General features: G+C 35.2%; 1 protein-coding gene across 2 annotated transcripts in view; it reads right to left on the reverse strand.

The window, feature by feature from the left end:
- Window positions 1–15,871, reverse strand: part of TTC27 (tetratricopeptide repeat domain 27) — a 107,145-nt gene that overhangs the window by 89,897 nt on the left and 1,377 nt on the right. The window contains exons 2-5 of one of the 2 annotated variants that reach the window (XM_021392469.1): window positions 14,664–14,841; window positions 9,615–9,744; window positions 4,786–4,926; window positions 2,037–2,139 (exon numbers count right to left, since the gene is read on the reverse strand). In XM_021392469.1, coding sequence (XP_021248144.1) covers window positions 2,037–2,139; window positions 4,786–4,926; window positions 9,615–9,744; window positions 14,664–14,841 — 552 coding nt within the window. Of the gene's footprint in view, window positions 1–2,036; window positions 2,140–4,785; window positions 4,927–9,614; window positions 9,745–14,663; window positions 14,842–15,871 lie in introns of those variants that run through there. The other variant, XM_021392470.1, reaches the window with a different exon arrangement.

Raw genomic sequence — 15,871 nt, forward strand, 5'->3', positions numbered from 1 at the left:
AACTGCTAGAGGCTATGGGCAGCAAAGCCAGCCTGGAAAACCTTATTACGCATCCAAGTGTACTTTACATCATCATCTCTGAAAACCAGAGACTGGAGTCTCAAAACAGGTCACTAGAAACAGACATCTTCATATTTATGCAGTATGTGTCCATATGCAGCATTCTGTACACAGATCAAAGCTGCACAAACTACTGCATTTTTCTACTCTAGCCAGTACCATCTAATCAAAGAACTTAAAGTAACTTTAAGATTACTTCTCTTTTAGTTTCAAGTCTTTTGGTATTTCTGAGAAGGAAATGTAACAAGCAAATAACTGTACCACAGATTAGCCTATTACAGATTCCATTTTATCTGCTACTTAACAGAACCAGAAAACATTTTGATGTGCTCTGCACTCTTCAGCAACAATAACATAACAAAAGTATTCTATCAAACGATAGCTGCAGTACTCAAATAGAGCTGCAAAACCCCCGGCATCAAATATCTTTGATATTGGACACCTATGGAACACATTCAGAACAACAAAAAAAACTTTTCTGGAAATGAGTATGATGAGACTATATACAGTCTCTACAAACATATCTCCCTAACCTTCCTTACCTGGATGAAGCTCATCAGCACCACTTGCTTCATGGTATAGAATTTACAGATAATTTTATGTAACTATTTAGAATGTACATTCTGAACATACCAAGCCTCACTACATGTAAACTGAGCAGCAACAATTTTGTCTCAACCAGCTCATTCCTAGCCATCAACGTAATCTCTCGAACAGTTAATCATCTATCATGATGTAATTACAACTACTGATTATTTTCTAATATATGCATCAACAACACTCCCAGCCTTCTATGAATAAAAACCCTGATGTTTGACTAAAAAATTTAAGCAGAATTTAATCTCATTCTCATACCTGTGCTAGATAACTCTAGACATTAGTTCAGCATTCTCTAATGAAGCATGAACAAAAAAAACCCGCAGCTTACATCAACTGAAACAAAACCCTTCCATACAAGTGCTTTCACCATCCACTAATAGAATGCAGTCAATCCCTTCTTTCCTACAAAGGATCCAATAAAACTCCCTGCTCTATTTCATTACTGCAGTAACAACATTTTTGTTACTTTTCTGGAAGTTTTCCAAGGGCTAAAAAACACTTCATATTTTTCGATGTCAATTGCATGTCTTGAGCCTACGTATGGTTCAGATTTAAAAAAAAAAAAGAAATCTCAATTTAAGGAGTGGTAGGAGCAGGGAGACTTGAAACTTCAGCAATTATACTTCTTTGGTGAAAGAAAATATATATGACAACTCATTTCTAAAAGCTAAAAAATATTTCTTAAAATGCTCTTGGTTGGACATTTCGGATTTAGAAAGTTAATTTTCAGCTAACAAATTAATTGTTGAAGGGCAAATAAGCAAAAAGCTTTATCATTTCCTGTAGCAAATTACATTAACCTGTCTATACAAGAGCTTGTTTCCCTTAGGAAAAAAGTGTCAAGTGTATATAATTACATTTGACATTCTGATATTCTATTTAATGCATTTGTAAACATCAATATTTATTAGCTAATTTAGTTTTGACTTTGTCTATTTTCTCTACATTCAACACAGAGTGGTAATAAACCTCCAAATTTAGGTTGAGACGCAGTAAATAGGAAATAACACTCTCTCCTTTCAAAACGTAGAAGAATGAAGACATTCACTTTTCAAAACCAAATAAGATCAGTTAAATGAAGCCATCCTGGGTAGTTTTCATTCCTGAAGTTAGTTTGTGAAGAGTTAACAGTGCTTAGCATGGGGAAGGAAAACCTTTGTCTCCAATCTCATATTCATCGCACAGTCTCAAAACCATCACATGCCATACAAACATGTGTCAATTTAAGTAAATTCTTGTCTGTCTCTACTCCCTGTAGTTACACACACATCTCACAAGCTTCATATTGCAAGAGTTATGCTTATAAATTCCTATTCCCCCAAGACATCTTACAACTAATGCTGTAATGTCAACAAACGAAGTAATTAGAAACATACTTAGTCTTATACAGGTCTGGGCAAGAGTAAATAGCTCAGGTGATCTCTCCTCTAACAACTGCTGGTGAATATTCACACATCTTAGAGTCCACCAAGGTAAGGTCTGAAAGAAAATAAGGATGCTTCAAGTGAACAATTTTTTTTTTTTAAATGAAGGAAATGATGGTTTTCAAATATAAACTGTTCTACTAGATTGTTATTTCTAAACATATATATATATACACACAAAAAAAAGTGAGCACAGGCCTAGCATAAAGATGAACATTATATAAGCAGCTCTTCAGTGCTCTAACAGAATCTGATGGGCTCTGCTTCTGTTAATTTCTTAAACTGTTCTTTGAATCCAGCAAATCTTCAGGACTACTATCTGGCAAACAACTCTGTGAACAGGAGATAAATACGCGCGTGTGCTTTTTTTGGACCACCCACTTGCTATTCTGATACTCCTATTTCTTGTAACAGAACAAGACAGTAAGTAAATAAAAAGTTGTTCCCTACTTCTCTTCTTTCATGTCAGATTCATGATTTTAATAGACAGCTATGATCTCACTCTTCAGTATTCTTTCCACTCTGAAGAATCCTGGACTATTTAGTCACTTTTTATGTGGAAGCCACTGAATATCTCTGGCCATCCAGCACTGGTTTTGTATGCATTTCTTGTCCACCTAATCTCATATTTCATTAGTTGAGGGTAGAAAGGAGACTAGGAACTGCACTTATGAAAACGTTCTGCAATCACAGTTGAAATTATTCATGTTTGTATGTGGAATTTGAGAAAGGCAAATACATCACCAAGCTAAGTAATCATTCCACATGATTCTGATCTGGACCACAGCTCAGGAAATAACCTGATTTTAGGATGCTGTGTACACAAAACAAGTTCCCCAGCTTTTCCCTTTGTCTCCGCACCAGATGGAAATACGTGGAAAAGCTAACTGATAATACTCTATTCTCATAATGAAGATAATAATCTGTAAATATCTGTACCTATGAATGATCTACTCAGGTTCTAATGATTACTATAAACGCACCTACTGAACTTTTTATTCAGGTATGTTTATATCATTGGTCAGACCTAAGTGCTGAACAGCATTCAAGGAAAGTCATCTAAACCAATCACATACAGTTGACTGTAATGTCCATAGAAAAGAACCATCAAAAAGAATAATAGTATCTATTTCAATAAGTAACGAAAGATAATATCTGATATCAAACTGAACAGAGCAAAAGGACAGAAACAGACAGTGAAAAAAGGTCAAGTCCCAATATTCCATCACTTAAAAGCTTAAAGGCAATTGAAATAAGTTTCAAATGACTTCAGTTTATATTTACATAATGAAACACTTGTTTCCCATGCAATTGAGTACTCAGTTCAGTGATACAACTTCCTGAGGACAAACACTTGCCACTCAAAAATTTTAGAATCACAGAGAACATATTTATAAATTTGCAAGCAAGTATTCTGAGCTCTTTCCATTATTCTTTTAGTAATGTTATTCTTTGGGAGCCACATTAAGAATATTTTTGATTACTTACAAACATTTAATTAGCAATGGACAATATATTTTCTATTGAAACTAGACTTCATTAACACTTTATAAAACAGATTTCAAAGTATTTTATCCTACTTTAAATTTATGTGAACCAATCTTAAGACTAAAAGGTATGAAGAAACTTTTCTTTGAATGAGGATGAAATGAAAAAGAATGGCAAATTTCAATTGTTGCACTGACCTGTTGAAGAAAGCAGTTTTTAATCAGCTGCTGCCACTGGACTACTAGTCAAACTTGTAGTCACAAGTAACTGAATGCCCACTGGGTAGAAGGTGGCACACAATTACGTCAGTATGAGGGGAGGCAGCATGGGAATTCTCTAAAAAAAGTACATCTTCTCCCTCTCTGACTGACTCAGTTGCTGAAATTCAACTGCATTCATCTGTGAATAACAGGGAAAACGATGGAAGAGCTTGGCTTCCAGAAATGCTGTACAGCCAATATCTCCCAAACAGTTTAATTCATCATTCATACAAAGACCCAGCTGGGAATGGATGTTGTCAGCCAAGCGTAAAGAGGGACCATGTGGCATTTTGTTCTCCAGCCAAATTCTGTTCAACCAAAATGCAATAAAGAGAAGCTGCTGCTAAGTCTCCCAGTTCCAAAGGCTACCAACCTGCATACTGCTAAACTACAAGGAAGGCAATGTCAAAAACTCTCTCAAGAAAAGTATCTCTCCATTTTTAATGTCTGAACACAAGAGAGAATTAAGATAATTCCCACACGGATGCTTGTGGGAGATGTTGAGGACAATGAGAAAAATTACAGTTACATCTAGAATTTATGGTTTAGAATTGACACAGTAGTAGTTAACGGTATCCCAAATCTTGTCAGAAATGCCAGAGTATGTATGCTTTATTGGGCATTTGCCTTTTTTCCCCCCACCTTCTTCAATACTGACACAAAGTACATACCTTTTTAAAAGGTTGTTTTCTATTCAATTTTCTATTTTTTTTTCAGATAATGAAGGGATCTTTCTTCTTTTTTGAGGACTACAGTGAGAAAATAGGTCACCTTTAAGGAGGAGATACTTGTGTTAAGCTGTAATCATTTTGAATTGCTTCTTAGAAGAACAAACCTCAGAGTTGCAGAAAAAGAACTGTAAGAAGTCATACTGACTTAACGAGGCATGAAAAAAAGTATAAAAAAAACAGTGAGTACCTCACTGTCATAATCATTTGTCACGTATGTCTTACCTGAAGAGATGCAAGTTTGTGTCTTGAATTCACAAGGATTACCCTAGCTATAAGCAGCAAGATAGGATGAGAAGTCAAGGTATAGACTGATTCAGCATCTAGAACCAACATCTTCAGAATTGCTGTATGAAGCATTTTTGGCTGAAAAAAACAAACAAAAAACAGAAAAGTGAGATGGAAATAAAACTTAAGTTTATGAACAAACCTATAGAATTAGGGAAAATAGCAATTTACATGTTTAAGGAGAAAAAGTCTGCTCAAAAGTATCACCACATTTGGAATTCCAGCTGTTTCTTAAGTCATGGTGAATTCTGCCTTGCCTCTTACTGGCAAAACAGATCATAATAATGTGATCTGAAGCACTCAGATTCCTCCCACCTGAAATGCACATGTCTATTTAATGTTATTCCCACTAAATACATTCCAGTATATCACCCTTCCCATAATCTAAGGAGAAAAACTTCTGATAAATCAAAGCCACTTAGCCTGTCATCACAGAAATAAGCTAATTTGTTAATTAAATTAATCCTACAGTACTCAAATACACAAGATATCCCTCCAAGTGACATCAACATGCGTTAACTTCCTCCTTCACCAGAGGGAGCTTCCTGTTTGAGTGAGATCAGGGTGGCAATATTGGAACCATTTTTCTATTTGTCCAATCAACAACGACCTCTCCATTTTGGATGCTTTTATGTATGAAGTTCTCTATAGTAATTCTTTTTTTAATGGGGTTGAGGTAGCTCTCCAGGGAACCTGTTTCTTGGTGATGACTGTTAGATGACAGTCACGTATTCTTCTCTCCCTTTTAATGTAATGAAAGCATTCAAGCAGTTAATCTTCTGATTTGGGCAGATGTCATTTCATCACTTGACATTTGGTTCTCATATGTGCCATTTCCTTTGCAAACTGAATAAAGTATGGCTTTTGTTGTCAGATGGCATGAAAGGAGCAAGAAAAAGGAATGGAACAAAAGAGAAGACAAGAGGGTTAAATGACAGCTTACACTGAAGTCACTTGTCTGAGAAAGATTTTTATTCCGTCTACACAAACAGGATAGAAGTTATTTGAATCACATTTCAGCTTTTTAAACTAAACTGGTAATGTAATTCCTAAGTTCTCTGAAACTCTTTTCAGCACCTTTACCAACAGATTATTCTTAATAAATAAACTGTTAAGCCACATGATTGCCCTAGTTCACTTTCTAATAATCACTGATTTTCCTTACAGTAATTACAGGTTTTTTTTCTGACTTAAGTTTTAAAACTGTTTAGCATGTATTATTGTTGAAAATTACCACTGAATTCTTGCACGACATCACTGTAACCATTTCAATTCTACCATTAAAAACCAAATTTACAGTGGTCTGACAAGCCACTTGGGAAGAAAGAAATTGCCCACTGGATGTATAGTAGATGCAACCCACCTCTAGTGATCCAAAAAGGAATAGCCTTACTATTCTTAATTTTTAAAAGTGATAACTTTGTGCTTGTATAGATTCATTTTGGAAATGCACACATGTAATAGCATACTTCATATACATTTCAGTTTAAAGTAAACTTGTTTCCCTCTCATTTGTTTTGAGTCACTCTACAAAGTACACCACATTAAATACCCAGTGGGAAAGCAAAGAAGCTATAAACCTTGTTAGAGAGCCATTTTCGAAAGCAGACTTAATACGCTATAGTAACCTGTACTCATCTCATTTAAGCACTGTAGCAACCAGTAATCCCAAATTCACAGTTCAAAGCCTTTCACTAGCTCAGTCCAGCTAATGTAACATTACAAGGAATAGAGTGAGAAAGGGAGGAGGGAGAAACGTGTTACAGACTAGCAAATAAGCCAACAAGTCTCAGAGTCAAAGAACCGTTATGTATTTTAACAAAACACCGTTCTTTTCCACAAAGCAAATATCTTTTTACTAAGAAAGCTTAAACCAACATTCGTTTAACTTATGCTCTACTACATTATCAGTGCGTATTTCTACCATCAGAATTTGCTATACTAAGGTAGTCTTTCAGGTGAGAGAACAGCTACATATAAAAGAGGTAGACTTCAAAGTTTTCACAGCTTGAAGGGCTGAAAAGTCTGCATTGAAATACACAAGCTTCAAAACACTGGCTAAGAGTAAAAACATTTTGAAGTTATCTTCTTGTGTCTAAATGCTTAAGTTAGACACCTTCCATATTTATCTCACATATCTCAGAAACCTCATCCATTTCAAAATAAACACAACTCAACGGTCGTTAACACAATGCTTCAGACCTCAATTAGATGGTTGAGTCTTTCCTTCCTTAATCAAATTTGCAATCAAAATCTAGAATTACTCTATTTAGGTTGTCTCAAACTTCATGAGCCCAAGCAGTAACTGGTAGGCAATGCAGAACTAAACTGCAGATTGAAGATAATAAAGGTAAACAAGCATAAACAAGTCTTCCCACAGAGTGCTACAAGTAGGAGTACTTAGTTCTTAATGTTCTTGCTTGTATTGCCTGTAAGGCCTGCTTTTGCTCCATTGTTAAGGAAAGAAGTATTTTCCAAGTGGCTGCATTACATATGCATAGCAAGGTAATGTAGAGCCAGACTGTAGGCTACTTTAGCAGACTACCTTTGCTCACAAAACTTAATCTCCTCATTTAGCCTTCACCATCTCGCCTTATATGGCCCAGAAGAGGGAGAAATTGAAAAAATGTATCTTCAGAACCTTCATCATGTTGGTGCCTGGCATTCAAACAGCACAACAGTCAGTTAAGTTTCAGTTCTCTTCTGTATGGCTAGTTCATGCTAATGGAAGCAAAGTACATAGGCCTAGATTAAAAAAAAAAATGTCCCAGCAATTTGAGCTGGCAAGGATAAGGAATCAGACTGGATTTGAGACAGTAGCAGTACGTATTACATCGGTGTTTTTCACAGCTATTGGTATCAACAGAAGTCTGGTAACAGTTCAATTCCTTACAGCAAAAGAATCAAATCATGCATAAAAGCAGCATTAACACAAGCATAAAGAAAAAGATTTACTCAAATGCATATCAAAACTCATTATTTGGAACCAACCTGGAAGCTACAAAAAGGCCAGCAAGAGCCGTTCATATATCTACTTGGAAAATTCCTATCAGCTATTTACATGTATTATCCATTCGGATCTTCTTCCAGATGGAGTTTCTAGCTGTTATCAAATATATCCTACTGTGCATACAAAATCAGAGAATAAACAACAAAAGCAGCTCAAGACTCACAACAGCCTAACAGTCATTCATTGTCTTAATTACTCTTACTACTGTTTTGTTCAGTTCATCTACTGAATAAACTAAACTCAATTTTATGAAGCTATGAACATTGTGTTTTACATGTCTGGACACTGTTAATGATAGCCATTCTATGACTATCATCACGGGCTGCAGCCTCTGTGTTAGACTGCAGTCTGTATGAACACACTAATACAGAATATTAGGGTTCTTCAGTAAAGAGGTAAGCATAATACAAAGCATACTGGACTATAATATTACGTTTACAACATATAAAGATTAAAAACAAAGAGAATGGAAGAACTGAGTTTATTTTTTTTTTTAATTGTAAAGAAAAACTGAACACTTTTTCCTCTCAGAAATAGTATACTTAAAGTTTTCCACTAACTCATTTCTTACTCTCAAATGTTTAGTAGGCTTACCTTCCACTGTTCTTATTTAGCCACTAGAAGACCACATTTGATTTGTAGTACCAAAAACAAAGCAAAAAAAATAAGTCTCGCTCTCTCTCTATATATACATACAAACACCGTGCCATCCCTACAATGTAACAAGCTGATAGACAGCTATGTTAAAGAAAATGGAATAGATACTGTATCTGAATTAAGTAATTTAGAAATACAGCCTTGCAAATGAAGCTAGAGAAAGACTTCACGAGTTACGGAATTCCTGCAAAAACACACAATAATGCAACACAAATTCAAAGGTTTTAAGTGAAACTGCTTATATACTTGTCAAACCTCCCCTCATTCCACAACTTTCAGCATTTACATTGCTCGTGGTTTATAACTTATTCACAGTCAAATTCTAAACTCAAAAATCTCACGTAGCTTTAGCATTAGCAGAGAATAGAGTATGTGCTTCCCTCACATGCTGTAGTAGTCAGTATCTTACCAGAGCTTTAATTCCAAGAGAAAAACTAATGTTTGAGAAGCTGTGCTGAACCACAGATACAGGAGAGTCAAAGCGTAGTACTGCCATGAGAAATATACATAAATCAGTATTATTTGTGTGAAAAGATGTCAAACTAAGTAGAAGTGACAATTCTCAGCTTCATCTTCTATGTTCTTCTCTTCTAAAGGCTCTATTTGAGTTAGCCGAAAAAGAAAAAAAGAGCTAATAAAACAATTCATTTGGCCAGGATATGAACATCCAAACCATTCTCTCAGTGTCTACCAGATATTCCGCTATTCTCAAGAAAGCTTAGCTTACTCCAAGGAAGGAAAATTTCTAAGCCATTTATAATTATCCCGCTGATCCAGCTGAGGATACATTCCTAAATATAAAGCTTATTGGATGCAAAAGTCCTTCAAGAACTACTGCTCTACAACAAATGTCTTTCCTATCCAGAAACATTTCCAGCAGGAAATCTCTAACAGTGAAGTAGACCGATGCTGAAACTACTTTTAGTATAGTGCTTAAAAAAAAAAACCCTATATAGTTGATGATGTAATAGCAACCAACACCATCAACAACCAAGGCAATTTATTCTAACCCTGCACTTCATAGATGTGTCCTCTCTGAATAAATGGGTTATTCACAATAAAAGTCACTGTAGGACAGCTTACTAAAACTCAAGTATACCTCAAGATATTTCTGTAACAATGCAGACGGCAAAAAGTCCTGCAGCTGAAAGTGAACAGGAGGCCCAGTCCAATTGCTTTGAACAAAGAGCTGCAAACTGCCCACACCGAGTAGAAACATCAGCCTCTGCCTGCAATACAGATAAGAAAAACACTTAGCAATTGAACAAATTTTTTATTAAGATTACAACATCTGATTAATTCCCACACTAATTCAAAAGCTTAATGCATTAAAAATTACCCTATTAGGAAAATATAATGAACGTGTAAAAATACACACAGGGAACTAAAAGGTTTGGAAATAGGTTTGCTTATAACAGTTCCAAGAAATGAGAAACACTTTATAGACATAGATTGTGTATTTTAAAATTTACAGCTATATCTAAATATCAGATATCAATAGGAGATAAGCATAGGATGAATATTATCACGTATTTGTCTAATGTGCTGTTGTGTTTTCTTATTTTACATCTAAACCTCAGCATTTTCAGAGAAAAGATTGCATTAGCGTATGTTCCAAAACAGTATTTGTATTGTTGCTTTGACATAGCTATTTAATTTCATTCCCTGTAAGAACAAAAGGACTAAACGAGTATCAAAAAAGTTCAGAAGCAACACCCTAGAGCTGATTTGTATAATGTGGCAGCAAACGCCATCTCAATCAATCACGGTTTTTGTTTTCAACCGTAATATTTTATTCAAAAATGGAATTATGAGCGTGTTGCCTTCCTGGAACTGAGTATGGCAAAATTTTCTTATTTACAAGACTATACTCAGCTAATACCATTATGATATTACTTCTTCATACACCTACAGTAAGAAATAACCTACATGGTCTGTAGAAGGCAGGGCAGAATCCCACAGAATCTAATGGCTGTTTTAATAGGTGAAGACTTAAAGGAGACTTACACAAATTTTTGGTTTGTTTTAGAATTTCCTTTGGAATTGGAAACTACAAGGGCAGTTTCCAAATTGAGATGTTCCCAATTGGAAATAAAGGCATAAAGCGTTACACAACCCCTAAAAAGCCAAATCAAACAGAAAAGTCAGACAAAACCAAGCAGCTGGTGGGCAAGAATGTGACTGAAGACGCAGAACAATGGTGGGGAACACATGATTGCAAAAGGAAAAAAAAAAGAAAGGAACCCTACAGAGACTTCAGGAGAGTAATGACTGTTGTGAAGAATTAGATTTACTCGTTGACATTATTTCAGTTGGTGACTATCTACCAGCAAATAGTATTAGAATGTATATCTGAGACTGCCATTAAAAACCCAAACAACTCAAAGTCAAAGAAAGTCAAAGCACTGACAACTACTGCACGTTGTAATTATTAATATTATACACAAATAAATCACACAACACTTTTAAAAGATTTGCCTATAATAAACTATGCTTCAAAAGTTTCTAAAAAGAAAACATCCAGAATAATCAATCATCACTGCACTGCGATTCAGCAGCACTTCAGTGCTTCAGAGTCATTTTCACTTTCATTTACTAAATTTTTATTATTGCTAAAAATGTATATAATTAAACATTACTAACATCTTTCTGCAGTAGGAATTTGGTTGAAGTCTAGATACATTTATATTCATGCATAAAGGCTCTGCACCAAATGATACCTAATTCCATTACTTTGGCTGTGATACTTTTTTTCCACTAGCTATTTTTCCAGTATTGATTGGTTTGGGTCTTTTTTTTTTTTTCTCCATTTTCAGATTCATGACCAACCTTCAGCTTCCTTATCATTCACCCTGCATAAGAACGCTAATTCCAGGGTCTAGTTCCTGTAAACAAGGCTAATTCCCACTGCCTAACACTTCTTCCCTCCCAGGAAATTCCTTCAGCCTTCAACCGCCCTTCACTCTTAAGATACAGAACTGCAAATGCTTACCTCTCAAATATTGCCTGAACACTGCCTGTGCTACCTGAAAAGCAGCACAGGTACTGCTGCCAGTGTCCCATTTATTATGGTGACCTACATAGTTTCATTTTTTTGTTCTGTTTCCTTAGATATAGGGCTGTATCCATCCATCTTGCTCATCCTTTCTCTATCCATTTTTTTTTTTAACACTTATACACTAAGTTCAGATCCATGATGTAAAGTAAGATGCTTACATATATTCCACTGTAATATACATACTGCTTCACCCATAACTGCTCAAATTCAGAATAAAAATGCAATATATTTTCAAATATAAATGCTCTATTTGCATATAATGCTAGAATTTACAAATAAGTGAGAAATATGAATAGCCAGACTAAACTTTAGATAAAATTATGCTGCAGCTGTGGTTATATTTTTGTTCATTTTATTTTTTGGCTTCACATTTAAAAAAAAAAGTCAAAACAAGATCACAGTCACTGAACAGTTCTTCTTTCCGTTCAAATGCATCAAAGCAAGTTGCAGAAACAGCAAGAGTTTCTTCACTTTTATTTATCAGTATATTCTGTACAGTTAACAACCATCAGTTGCCCCAAGAGAAGCATCAGAAATGCATGTTGGTAAATCAAAACAAGTCAGCGATGAAAGTGTTAAAAGAGAACTGGCCCTAAACTGGAATGCTGCAGGACACCACTAGTAACCAAGCAGATGTATCAGAAATTTAAAAAAAATACATATATATTTCCTAAGTTTATTGTAAATATATTAATAAATACTTGGAGACCTCACTTTCAAGCCATTAAAACCACTAACCATACTGAAAAAACATCTGGGGCAGAGGAAGGGTGAAAGCAGAATAGAAAAAGTTGTAGCAAGCTTTAAAATACCGTTAAACATTTCCCTTACAGAACCATGGATTTAAAAGTGGAAAAGTAGACAGGCTATGTCCAAACAAGTTATATTCTAGCTTTTAATTTTGAATTGTTTTGCCCTCAAGCTTCTCCCTTTTAGCTTCAGAACTCTTAAGAGTTCTTCTCACACTATTATAAAACCATACTTTGTACAGTATTTATATTGTGTTAAAAGAATAAGGTTAGCATTATCCAACTTTCTGTTTCCGATTGAATTCAACTCCCACTGAGTTTTTTTAATCTCCAGAATTACAGCTTTCAGTTCAGCAAAAAAACATGTATTTGAAGCAAGATCAATCTACTAAAACTCAAAAGAAAGCCAAAGTCTTACTGAATTTTCTGAGCTAGAACTTCCTTTGAATCATTCAATAAGAAAAAAAAAACATCCCCAAATAAATAAATAAAACGTTTTCACCATAGACAATGAAAGGTCAACAGTATGCAAAACTTGCATTAATTCCTTCCATAAAGCAGTAGCAGAGATTGGAAAAATACCTATGTAACACACTTTAACCTGGAAAGTCTTCCGCAATCAGCAAACATCACACAGATTCAAGTGCTATAAGCAGTGACTGCATCATAAATAAGAAGCGATCTGTCTTTTAGTAGACACTTTTCCGTTAGGATTAACTTAATTCTTTCTTTCTGATATACAATGACATATTTTGAAAAGTACAGCTTTATAGTTTTGAATGAAAATCTAGCACGTAACTTTGAGAAGAAAATTCCTTCTTCTTCTGAAAGGCTAAACATCAGGCAAAGAGGTTTCTAACACTGCCTGCAGTTGCAGAGGGAACAAGGAAAACTGTAACACCAAAGTATTGCAGTATGAGCAACCGAGGAACAAACTGCTTTGCTGTCTGCAGTAGGACAGCAGCAGCCAAAAATGGAGTATAGGCCAATAAAAATTCAAGGGGAGAATAGAAGAAGATGACACATCACTGTGACAGGATACGTATGAAGTCTGACTGAATGCACAATATAGAACATGACTGTCGTTAAAAAGCTGAACAGTTCATAAAGGCTAATTCTTTCACGGGCAGCAACACATTTCAATCAATAATTAAGATTAGGATTGAGTTAAAATACTTGGTCTGTTTCAAGCCCCTTACAGATTTTTCTTTAATTGCTGAATAATTCAGAATAAAATATTCCAAGACAGAAGGCAACTATATTGAAAATTTTCTCTAGACTATGCCACCATCTAAACTACAGGTAGTATTTCACAGCAACAGCACAACAAAGTAAGAAAAATGGCAAAAAGCCACCTAGAGACAAAATGCACAGGAACGATCTCTATACATTCCAGATCAGAAAAGAGTAGCACATCATATGATATGTAACACACTAGCAGATAATCTTTTGTTACATTACAATTAGTGCTACTAACAAATCTCAGCTCAGTATTTTAGAGGTGCCAACTATTCATTTCTTTCTGGCATTTTAGCAAAAACTTGTATTTTCATGCCTCTCATACGAAAACACAAGCACTTGTACTGACGATAAGAAGGTAACGTATTGAGCCATGCTTACTTCCTTTTTAGCTTCATGTTCTCTTACTTTTGGCTAAAACTTGTTCCCATATCCATCTTTAGAAAATACATAGCTATGTACTTGTACAGTTTTCCGCTTATACAATCCCTAATTTCTGCTTCTACTATCCCTAGATTTTAGCTTAGTCGTTATTTACTTAGAAAACTGTAAACACTGAAGTCAGATTCACTAGCAGCACAAATTATTGTATGCAGTACAGTGAAACTATCTTAGAGTCTTATGAAGCAAATAATCAATCCACAAATACAGGCCAGGAATCCTACCCTACTTAGTTTATATCAAGATCAGAACAATCTTACTGTGAACCAGACTTGAAAATGCAGACATGGTTTTTACAATATTACTTGGTACTTCGATTATTCACATTAATGTAACATAATGTTTCAGAGAGAAAAACTGTTAATAAACCGAAAATGTATGGCGAGATAAATACACATTTGGTGGTTTCTTTATACCAGCAGCTTCAGAGGAAGTCACCACAAGTAAGGCCAGTATTTTCAAGAAAATCTCATCAAAACAGTATCCAGTAAAAGAAACAAAGATAATCAACAAATGCAACAGGAAAATGCGGGAACAACCTGGGAAATCTGTTTTCTACTTTGGAGGACCAATGTCCCATGTTAAAAAGAATTAAAAATGCCCTTTGTAAAATCAAACATTGCCTCTACTCATCTTCCATATAGTAAATAATCATTTTCACCTTTCTACATTATCAACCTCTGTAGAACAGTCCAGGTACATTAGAATCTGTTTCTCCAAGTAACTTTCAATGTCCTCCTCCGCCACAGAAGATGCACTGAAAACACTCCGGACAGCTGAATTTGAAAATATTGCCTCATACTTCCCATCAAAAATCATCTGCAATACTGATCCACTTTCTGCAAAAAAAATGAAAAAAAAAAAAAAGTTAACTTTGGAATATCTCTTGTAAGATGGAATTGTTTCAACCAAAACACATACCTCCCCCCTTCCAAATAATACATCTTCATTTACGTTGTAGGATGCAGGATAAGTGCAGTTGCACTGAAGCTGAAGAACAGCAGCAGCCACCTTATCCAAAATGAATCTTACAGAACTTGTATTAATGTTACAATGAAACACAGACAGGCGAATGAAAAGCATGAAGACTTGCACAGAAATTTCAAGGGAAACATGTAGATAGCCTTTAAAACATGTACATTACAGTTACTGAAGAATATAATTTCCACAAGGTTTTTTTCTTCCCTTTTACATTACTTCATTATAGTAAAATCCTACAGACAAGACAATAATTTCAAATGACTTGAGGGCCCTTTTAGGGAAATTCCAACAAACAACAATTGGTCAATACTTAGAGTTCAATGAATACCTGTGTAAAACAACATAAATTATGCAGTCTTTAAATGCCTATAATATTCACAAAGAATGGGCAATATGATTTTATGCACAGAAGAGACTTATTTTCCTGTAAGTTTACTACCTCAATGAGCAGCAGCCATTCTGAGGATGCACTACTAAGGAAGAGAAGGAACGTTTTTCCACATAATGCTTTCAAGACAAACAGAATCATGAAGTACCGTACATTTAAATTCTGAGAAGCTTTGAACTCACAAAGCATTCTTGACCCTAGCTTTGTTCACAGAAGGTATTTTTCCCTCTTTCCTCAAACATATCACAGTGCAACCAATCCAGCAGCTGTCTGCTAGACCAACTCATACTTCCTCTGGTTAGCAAAATCAGTACCTGTCAACACAAGTGCAGCTCATGTAGATGTACTGACTAGTTTTAAATTAGCTCATGCAGATATTGACAATGATGTACCTGAGGAAATGCAGAGGTCTGCACAGGATATGCATCTTAATATTAACTTTCAATTAGCTTGCAATTCCACCTGGGGACTGCAGCTCCTGCGCACTCAGTGTTACCATA

This window comes from Numida meleagris, chromosome 3 (genome assembly GCF_002078875.1).
Source record: "Numida meleagris isolate 19003 breed g44 Domestic line chromosome 3, NumMel1.0, whole genome shotgun sequence".
Classification (NCBI taxonomy): Eukaryota; Metazoa; Chordata; class Aves; order Galliformes; family Numididae; genus Numida; species Numida meleagris.